Source organism: Mastomys coucha, unplaced genomic scaffold, assembly GCF_008632895.1.
Source record: "Mastomys coucha isolate ucsf_1 unplaced genomic scaffold, UCSF_Mcou_1 pScaffold13, whole genome shotgun sequence".
NCBI lineage: Eukaryota > Metazoa > Chordata > Mammalia > Rodentia > Muridae > Mastomys > Mastomys coucha.
The window spans coordinates 43,210,221-43,221,077 of NW_022196895.1; the positions used below are offsets into that span (position 1 = coordinate 43,210,221).

Consider the following 10,857-nt stretch of genomic DNA (forward strand, 5'->3'; position numbering starts at 1 on the left):
AACTTTTGTAAGGAATGTTGGGGTGTGAGGGGGTTACATGAAAAAAATCTCAGCAAAGTCAGATCAGAGAATATGAAAGTCTGGTCTAGATGCCTAGCTGCCCGCTGGTGCTAGAGAGAAAAAATTTGGTCCTTACGATACAATCTTTCCCCGTACCATGTAGCTATAACAAGCTAGCCCTTGCTTAAGACAAGGGTATGGAAGCATGTGGGTAAACAGATTGAAGTGGGAGAAAGCGACTTAACACATGTCCTTGTAATGCCAGAGTGACATCATCTTTACTCACTAAGCTTTATAGACATATTCTCCCTAATCCCTCCATCCTAACTCCTTTTCCAGCTTATTAATATAGTATGGACTGATCCCAGGTGCTGAGTTAGGGAATCTATCTGGGTTTACCTTTTACATTCAGTCTGCTTTGAATAGAGAATGAATATGCCAGGAAACTCAAGTGATCCTAGAGGGTTGGCCTCTTGGCCTTCCTTGGTTTCTAATATCTAAATTGTTCAATAAATGTACTTGCAGGTATTTCAGGAAAAGTAGGATAGGAAGCTAAGGGAGAACATTAGAAAGCAAAACAGCCTGGAAAACATTGGGCTTGCTTCCAACACCACGTAAACTCAATGGAGATGTTTCCATGTAACTGAGACCACGAAGGTCGATGTATAGAGGGTGGGCTACAGAGCCAGGAAACGCAGGGACAGGATGGGAGAGATGTTCTTCCAGAGTTCGCGATTGAATGGGACCAAGCAGAATGTCTGCAGTGTCTCTGGGTCATGGGCTTCTTTGTGAGAGACTCTAGGGCACAGCTTGGAAAAGGCTAGCCCTAGATTGCATGTGAGTGCAGAAAAGCAACCCACTTACCAACTACACAATTCCTGTCCTTGACCCAGAGCCCCGGACTCAACTCTGACTGCACTTGTTCCCAAATACCCAGGGAATGTTATTTATATTTCACATTTTATTACTCTCCTGTCCTTAATTCGCCACCTAGAGACCAACAGAAGCGGATGGCTCCTATCACCTGTTATTATAGTGGGCAAACCACGCTTACATATGTTAACCAGAAGACTAAAGTCATGGTTTGTAGGAACTATAAAGATAACTCTGGATGCTGGTAAAGGTGAATGCGAATGTTCATGAGGGTCTTTCTGTTGCTCTTGGATCTCTATCTGCCTGGCTTGTGATGGAAGCCACTCATGTGTGCTTGGCAGGATGCTCACTATCAAAGAAGCCAGTTTCATGATTTCTGAGTTAGAAAATAGCCGATAAATAAACAGATGCATGTACCTGGGCTTAGGGACTCGCTCGTCTGGAACTGGTGTCCAGGTAGAATCAGGTGACTTCTGTTCCTTGAATCTTCCCGTAAAAACATTGGCAATGTCAAGCATGTCATAGGCACAAACTGCAGAACCAGGGATGCTGCAAAGGACATTTCATACAAGGTCTTACTCGCGGACCTATAATACATTCCTTTAGGAAATGTACTCTGAAGAAACTCTTGCTACAGTTAGAATTTAAAGTCCCTACCCTGACCACTACAAATGAAGGGATCATACTGTGTAAGGAGCATGCACCTGCCAATCCAATGTGCATCAACCATCTTCAAGAATAGGCTAGTTACAGTAAATTCATGGTGGGGTTTGGGTAAGAAAGTCCATCATTTCTTCATCCCCTCTTGAACTCCTTTGTTGTGGGGTGGGTGGGTGGGGGGGATTATGAGCTGGTTATAGAAGCTTCATGAATGCCACAAAACCAAGGAGCTTCTTTAGTAGCTAGATCACTGTTTACGCTGGAGAAAAGTATAAACAATTCCAGAGCAAGGCGGTGAGATCTGTTTGCTGGAGAGGCATTAGCACAAGGCTTCAGGACATGAAGCATCTCCACCAGATTCTTATGGACAGGCATTGGTTAGGGTGGAGGATGTTACAGAAGAAAAGACTCATTCCAGAGAACCAGACCTTAGGTCTTGTATGGAGTTTGTGACCAAAAATAGGAAGAAACAGGCTGAAAGGGAGCCACACCAGGATGGGCCTGTGTGCTAGAGCAGGTGCTTGCATGCTTTTTTCTTTCCCAGGTAAAGAGGTACCCTGTAACCCTCCTGACTGAGGGCTGGTTCTTCAGACCCTGCCTGCTTCTCTTAACCATACCTCTCTGCCCACCTCCGGCTATTTGCCACGCCTCGTTACTGGCTCCAGTTACATCGGAAGTCCCGCCTGCTATAGAGACTAAGAAAATGCTGATTGGGTCTTTATTACTGACGTACTTGGGGGAGGGGTTTTGCCTCACTTATTCTACCTGTTGGAGGGAACAAAGGAATGGCATTAAAGTGAAGATGACTGAGTGACCACAGCTCGTGTTGTCTAATTTTTTATCCTCCCACGTGGGTAAGGTATAGTATGGCTAGCCTGCCTCCTCCTATCTCTTTTTATCTCCTCCTATTTCTTTCTAACTCCATATTCCAGGTACCCTACCCCTTTTAACATTGCTGCTAAACAGCTACAGTACCCCTCAAGGATTGCCAGCAATCTGGTATAACCAAGTCTTAAAGACGATTGTAGATTGGCAAGTTCGGTTGTCTGATCTTATTGAACACATAATATTTCTTGAGATCCCATAAGCATAAGAAGAGAATTTTACGGCCACTCAAGAAAATAGATTATTTATGATACACAAAACCTCACTGTGGTATTATAATCATAAAGTAAACTCAGATTTTTAATAAAACAAACACCTAAGCTAGAAATGTAGTTTTAAATTCCACTAACCCTTGCATTCCTGTACATCAAAGCAGTGTGTTTTTCAAAAATCCTAGATTGACAGTTAGGACCTTAAATGTGAATACACAAGGCTTGAGATATTTTATATCTTTCCGATCCTCAAGTCTAAGAATCCCTACAGATGATTAAAACTACCTAAATCTAATTGAATACTTCTTGCTGCTATACAAGCTGGCGCTTTCATTTATCTTCAGTGAGAAGAGCTTGACACTGGCCCTCCCTGTAATTGAGGAATTTGAGTTCATCCCTCAGTTTGCTCTGCTCAGGGATCTTCCCAATTCCTAGGCACGTCTTTCAAGATGCTGTCTTACAATCTTATCACTTTTCATGTCTGTCATCTAGGCACTCATGAAGTTCATGAAAGTCCTTGTAAAAAGTATAATCTAAAGTGTATTCCTGGAAGAGGACATTCCATATAGACTCTCTAAATTCCTACATAGACAGGAGAACATGGTACATGCATTTAGAGATCATGGCCAGGAGTTAACAACCCAGAGTTAAGCTCATTTCACACAACAGCACTGAGAGTTTGAAACCTTAGGCTTTATAGAGATCTGGATGCCAGGGAAAGATGGTTACCATCAGTGTTTTTCTATGCTGTCATTTCTATGCAGATTTACTACTATGGGGGACAATTATTAATGTCTCATTTAATTGACTAAATTTTCTGATGAACTAAAAAGGAAAATACAAATGAAGTTATAGATCGAATTTCTAGGTCCTGTGAACCCTCAGCGGAATCTTGTGGAGGCAGTTGCGCGGGGGTTGGAATCTGAGCCATGAACCAACTTCCTGAAGTCACTGAGATTTAAATCCTCAAGTTGGATGATAACCAACTTCAACCAAGGGTGGAACCCTCGGCACCTTGCTCCAAATTTCTCACTGTAGCATTTTCTTTAATGCCCAAATCTTCACACACACACACACACACACACACACACACACACACACACACACGCGCCCCAATCCAGTGGGTGGAATAATACAAATGAAACAGGAATGCCCCCTGACCTATAGGAGATCAGAGAAAAACTCTTCATTTCCAAACCTGTCCCTTCTATCACTGACTACCTGGTCCAGGCAAAGGAATTTTTTAATCAATTTCCTCATGTGTAAAAAGGGGACAATAAAATTTGCTTTACAGGAAAGGAATCCATAGAAAGTATTTATACGTCACTCATATAAATGGAAGATATTTTTATAACTTACTATCTCTAAAACCTTAATTTAATAATGCTTATAAATCCTAATTAGTTCACTGATGAAAACTCAGAGCAAAGTGTTTTTTTTAATCTACGAATAGTGAGAGCTGCTTTTCCATCCATCACCAGTCTTTTCCCCTAGGAAAAGGGAGCTGGGAAGGACGGTTTAGGTCCAAATTTTGCACTGGTCCACATAGCCAGGGCATGGTTACCTGTTATAAGGTGTGGAAAAGGTTGCCAAGACAACATCACGGCCATTAATGCGAATCACATCTGTAACTGCCTGGAGTATATTGAAATAAAAATGAGAGTCTCCAGGCACGGAGCAGTTCAGGCGAGCCTTCAGGAAAGATGTCCACTGCTTCTCCAGGACTCTCTGCGACCCTCCCATGTCATTCTTACACACCTGAGCCACCCGAGGGAAGACAACCTGCAGGGAGAATAGTGCACGGGGAAAGACGGTCATTTCCTTCCAAAACTCGGGCGATCTCAGAAGAATTTGCCTCTGCTTCACAACACAATCAGAGCAACAAGGTCTTTAATTTAATATTGGGTTTTTAAAATCAGGAAAAGAAGAAGAAAAAAGAAAAAGGAAAAAAAAACTCAGCAAAGGAACAGAATGTTTTAAAAGATAAGGCAGTGGCATTTAATATGGAGCCATAAATCCTTCGGGGGATCAGCTCCCAGCCACATAAACTCATTTCCATACAGACTGCTTAGCTTTTATTTCCTCAGACAAAAGCACACTTTGTATGCACCATCTCTGCCATCCCCAGTGGCTGCCTCTGGGGCCTGAAATCTCATCCTTAGAGTGTGGTGAGTCCCTCTACCATGCAAGCTACCCTGGTATTTTATTTGTGCTGTCTAACTTAGTGACCTTGATCAGATGTCTGGTAAAAAAAAAAATAACTGAAATCAACATCCTGTAACTGTTCTCTTCCTTTCTGCAATAAAACCAAGACTCAGTTTGCCTAAAGACACTGGGTATGTATTGTCTCTGTGGAGTAACTCAATTAAAAGGGAAAATTATACCTGGAAGCTACATCTCAAAACACTTAGAATTCACTATGAAAGTAACCAAACATCTGTTGGTTATATCTTCAGTAGAAATTATTCAAGAGGTTCCCTGTCATTTGTTACTGCTCTGAAAAAGTGGATCAGGCCTCAGTCTGTCACTTCTGGCCATCCCTGCTGTCACTGGGTTCAGTTTGCGTTTCCAGGTCACTTATAACAATGCTTGTTTCAAAAGGGGTTTCTGAAAATGTCACCAATGGCGCCGGGGGCAGTCTCCCATCTTACCTTCCCCATAGTGTTGTATTCTACTGCAATTTCTCTGAAGAAGAAGTAGATATAGTCCCCGTAATCCACAGCTTGGACAAAGTACGGCTCTGCAGACAAACGGGCACTTTAATTGGAGATATGTCACATAGTGTTAAGGGAATTTTAATCAAGTGTAGCCAAAGACGTGTTATTAATTGGAAGTGTAGGGCTATTAGACATGTGGTTAACACTAACCATTTCTAATGACTTCAGAAGTGCAAGCGCTAGTGATTTCAGAAGGCACTTGAGCCTGCGAATTACATCTTTCACAAGCTTTGCAGCCGGGAGTGTAGAATAAGTACACTTTGCAAATCTCTGTAGTTTTGTTTTCCACAATGGAATGTCCATATTGCCTAGAGGAGTTTTTTTTTTTGCACATTGCTTCATCACGCTGACTCACTCGGGGCTGCGAAGAGCCCCTTTCTTGTTCCCCACCACCTCCAACACCCCTGCTCCCCCCCCCCCCCCCGTTTCCTTTTCATGAATGTTCTGTTCAGCTCCTTTCACTGGGGACTCTGAAATGAATTTGAGGCAGGGAAAGATGAATGTGGCGTAGTCAATTGTCGCAGCACCGGTCGTTAGTGTTCCAGAAGCTCGTGGGAAGGGAGAAAGGGAGGTAAATAAGTCAGTTGCGGCAAAAGATGCAATTTACATGGTCTTGTCTGTCAGAATCCATTACTAAGATGAATCCACGGGTCTGGTCCATCCGGACTCGGCATCTCTTGTGAGACATGTAAACCTTCCTCCCTCCCTTCTAACTGCTCACCTTTCAACCACTTTGAATCATGTTTGACAGTCCTGAGGGTGGGGCCGTCTCCAAGGCTCCTGTAAATGACCGCGTCAATGGCCAGAAAGTCAGTCACGGTGGCCGAGTAGAGTTTTCCGTCTTAGGAGAAAAAAGAAAGGGTTGAACAGGGTCCTGAGCAAGGCAGGGACCGCTGACAGTAAAGACATCCCCCCAGTATGCTTTCCTGTATCAGGCAAACGAGACCGGACAACTGGGAAAATGTCAAGGGTCATTAGGAAAAAGCTTGGCCCTCCATTCCTCACCATTTTGAATGAGGATCATGAGAAATGAAACATTTTTCATTTTTAAATTGCAGGGCATTTTTTTTTTCTAAGCGGCGGTGGCAGCCGCAGCAGCTCAGGGAACAGGGAAAATGAAATATGCTATTTGCTTCACTTGATTACATGGGCCTTGATGGCAAGTTCAAGGCCAAGGACCATTGGAAACTGAGACTGCCACCAAGCCATAGTCAACTGGCTTAGAAGGGAGCCCTGAGACATAAGAAAGCAATTGTGATCAACACAGGTTTTAATTCCATTCAGAAATATGGATGACCCGAGCCTGAGCTGAGACTGATTTGGTGTGGGATGAACGGAAGACGGAGGGTTCAAAGTCTCTAATGGTTAACCAGATGGCTTCTTTAGTCCTAAGAGTCTCTCTTTTCCTTAGTCACGTGATTCATTAAGCCCTGCCAGTCTAGCTTAAATAGCAGACCTTTGCTTCTGGATTTCCAAAGACACAAAATGGAAGCCCTGTGCTATGCGAGTAGCCAAAGCAAAGAATCAAGGTGTGGGGAGAGCTGAGTACGAATTGGTATCTCTTTAGAAAGTCTCTCTTTTGGGGAGAAAGGTTTGAGGGCATGGCAAAGATAGCAAAGAAAACCGAAAGGGAGTCACTGAACTTCTGGCTCTTTTCTAGACTAGCAAATATTCTGCAGCCAAAAATCAAACGCGATAGTTAAGAAAAATGAGGTGTGTGACAATTGAATAGAAATCGAGTGCACTCAAATTTTAGAGAGTTTATTTGAGGGGTGGGGGGTGGGGGGATAGTGAGATCACTCAGCAGTGAAAAGCACAGGTTGCCCTTCCAGAGGACCCAACTTTGATTTCCAGGACCCACATTGTAGCTCACAAGCATTGGAAAGACCAGTCCCAGGGAGTCTAATGCCCTTTTCAGGCCCCCAGAGGCACTCAGGCACACATGTGATGCACACGTATACACGTAGAGAAAACAGCTGTCTACAAGTTCCCTTCCCACTTAGGCTAGGCCAGGTGTTTGCTGTCGTGATGGGATCAGCAGCCAGTGGTGTGACTGCACGCTGGAACAATCAACCCCTTCACACCAACACGTCTCTCTGTAGCAGCTTCCATACACACAGCTGGCCATGATTTCCTAAATGCACTTCCCAATTAAAACCTGCTCCTATACCAAAACCCCATTACATTCAAACTCGATGGTCTATCAGCTACTTCTTCACACCCTGTTTTCAGCAGGAAGCTGGGCCCACCGAGGCAATCAACGCCATCTTTTCAGACACGGTGACCATTTGGTCAGAGATATGCTTGTTAGCCAAATCAAATCAATGGCGTTTGAGAAGCCTGTTGCTCTGCTCCTGTGGAAAAAGCTTCCAGCAGATTCCTTTTACTTCTCTCCCTTTTGCTCCATGCGAAGCCTCTGAGGTAGTGAGAACAGCTGTCTCATGAAGACGGGCAATGGAGAACAGGGAAATGGCTGGGAGAGACACACTGCAGAGTCCAACCAACCAACCAACCTCACCGATAGCATTAAATCCTCGTTGGCGGTTCTACGTAAGGTTTTTCTAGTATCTGAGCCCAGAGTTGTCTTCACCTATGCAGTACTGTGCTATCAAACTTTCCCGAAAGCTCGAAAGCCTGAGGGGGTGGGGCAGAGACCCTTGAAAAAAGCAAAACTACTTAGTTTCCCAACCTAATTTCAAATGGAAGAGGCGTTTGTTCTTAATTACAGTGTTCACCAGAGAGTTGGTACAAATGTGACTCCACCAGTCCCTTCCGAGCGAATTCTCAGCCCTAGGCCGAAAGATGCAAAATAACAAACTTAATGAGAAGAAAAGATCATTTACCTGCAAACAGAGCGATGTTAGCATGTTTGGCATCATAAGGGCATCTGGCCATTCCGCTAAATTCATCCCCGAAAGTTTCCAAAGTATCGACCTAAATGAAATAACAGGTCTGAATTACCGCCGGTCCCTGACAACAGTAACAGAAACTGATATAGTAAAAGTGATTAACATGGAAAGTAATTCATAGGCACTTTGAAAGTGCATTCTTGCAAATGCCCTCTGAGGCACATCTACTGGTTTCAGATAAGGAATTGGGGGCTTCCAGAGATAACTTACTTGATTAAGACTCTGTAATTAGCCAAGGGTGGAATTTGAGTACATCTGATTGGCTCTTAAACTTATTACCACTGACGGATTTCTGTATCCTAGCAGAATGGTCAATAAATAAGCATTTCATACTAAGGCATTTCTGAGGTAACGACGGAGAAAAATCTACCTGCCCCAATTATCGCCTGAGTCATGAACTCTAGAGAGAAATGAGCTGCTTTTCTGGGTTTGTTTTGCCTGATGTGGATTAAATCCCAGTAGGAGACACTGGAATTTTTCCTTCAGTTCATTGGCAGAGAAGTGTGGCATCAGCCAAGATGAAAAACACCCTTCCTAGCAAAACTCAGATGGCCTCTGCATCTACCAGGCCAGCCTCAGAATGAACTGCGGAGAAGTGGAGGCCCCAAAGGGGAGGGGAGGGGCTACTCTCTGCTGGTCCCAGAGCCCACCTCCAGCCTGGTTCCTTTACACTAAAGAATAAGAGGTTATAACTGATGAGCCTGTGAGTTATATTTGGCTTTATCAGTATGGAGTTATAGAGGCAAAGAGGAAAGAGGAGAAAAAGAAGAAACCTAATACCAGTTTTAAATTTCCATACAAAACCCTGGATTTCTTCCTCCTTTTGGACAGAAGAAAAGTCAATGCATGTCTTTTTTACTTGTAGCTATTACCCATCCTACAAGTAACACAGATATGCCAGGCCCATAGGCATTTGTGGATGTGGTGACACCTCTTCAGTCGTTCACTAAGTGCCACTGTTCATTCCTCCCAGAGCACATTCCCCCATGTCCCTTGCAGTCTGATGCAGCCATGTGTCCATGCTCTGGGCAGTGGCTGGTGAGTATAAGCTACCTCCTTGGTCCTTTCTTCAACATACTATGAAGGCAGGGCCTTCAGAGATGGCAAGCGTTTTCTCAGGAAGGAGCCTGATCTCCTGAACACCTTCGTAGAACAGACTCATCATCTCCCTGACCACACATGACCGTGAGGAGCACACGGAGTAAACCCTTCACATGAGTCAGAGGTTAGCCCACCTTTACCAATGATGCCCTTGCTCCTGTTATCTTTGTCCTTATTTCTCAGCAACGTGCTAGTAGGTAAGAGCTCAGCATCAAACCCAAAACTGATCTCTCTAACATTCCTGTTTGTATACCCACCTCTATCCTAATCCTGCTCTTAGCTTAAGGAAATGTTCTCATCTGAGAGCTGCCACAGTTTGACCACTGATCTGAAGAATGAGAGAAGATAAGCCTTTAAAAAAAAAGTCACCTGCACTGAACCAAACTGCCCAAGTCAAGACACTTGAAGTGCCTGTAGCATCTGTACTAATGTCTCCAATACAAGGATGGGACAGGCCTTTCCTGTTGAGGTGGCCACTTTGAGGTGGCCCTTGTTTTAAATTATTCTGTGTTTGTAAATTACATTTCCAAATCACAGAAAACAGCAGTGTTTAAAATGTAACTGTTTGGGGGCAAAGAAAAATCAAGTCAGAGACATCCTTTAATGTTTTCCCCTCACAAGAACATTCTTTTACAGGGGTCTTTTTCAGATACATTACTCCCCCCAAAAAGAGCTTTCTGTTGAATTTTGCAGACTTTGTGGTCTGTGGTTCTGGCAATGGTTCCCTGCACACACCATGCTATTGAAACAACCTACCCCAGTGGTACCTGCTCAAATCCTAACTCAAGAGGAATACAAGACCTTCTTCTAATGTGGCTATAGTTCCAGCTTAGTCAAAGCAGGAAGCAGTATATAAAAAAAAATGATGGATTGGTTTGTGTCTTTGGAATGGTCTAGAGGCTAAACAAATTTAAAAAATGAAACAAGCAAAAAACAAACAAACAAACAAAAAAACCCACAATACCATGGGGTCAGCATTACTACAGGTGAGGGACTGGGGGAAATAGAGTGTAGGAAGGTCTACAGAGGTATATTCTAAATTAATAATTAATATGTGATGGGAAGGGGCTCATTATACGTGGTTCCATGCCTGGGCAAGAAGTCATGGATTAAAAAAGAAAGCAGGCAGAGCAAGCTATGGGGAGCAAGCCATGGGGAGCAAGCCAAGATGCAGCTTCCTCCCATGCCTCCTGCTTAGGGTGGCGCCACTGTTCGGGTCTTAGGTTCCTGTTTTGACTTCTCTCAGTAGTATTACCTGAAGGTGTAAGCCGAAATAAACTCTTTCCTCCCCAAAATGGATTTTGGTCACGGTGCTCTATCACAGCAATAAAAGCACTAACATGCCTGCACAACACAGCCTGCACTGCAGAATTCCCACCTCTCAGTGCCCTGTGTCCCCTCGTCCATCTAGACTGGAATCAGCCCATCACTTACTCTTAAGAGACAGTCTAGGAGGCCTTATTGTCACCTGTCTTTCACTGCCAATTGCCAAATCTGCCT

General features: G+C 43.8%; 1 protein-coding gene across 3 annotated transcripts in view; it reads right to left on the minus strand.

Moving 5' to 3' along the window:
• Sema6a (semaphorin 6A) overlaps positions 1-10,857 on the minus strand; it is a 121,767-nt gene that overhangs the window by 38,363 nt on the left and 72,547 nt on the right. For all 3 annotated transcript variants that reach the window (XM_031365651.1, XM_031365649.1, XM_031365650.1), the window contains exons 7-11: positions 8,191-8,281; positions 6,069-6,188; positions 5,282-5,370; positions 4,195-4,412; positions 1,291-1,422 (exon numbers count right to left, since the gene is read on the minus strand). In XM_031365651.1, the coding sequence (XP_031221511.1) occupies positions 1,291-1,422; positions 4,195-4,412; positions 5,282-5,370; positions 6,069-6,188; positions 8,191-8,281 (650 nt within the window). The remainder of the gene's footprint in view (positions 1-1,290; positions 1,423-4,194; positions 4,413-5,281; positions 5,371-6,068; positions 6,189-8,190; positions 8,282-10,857) is intronic.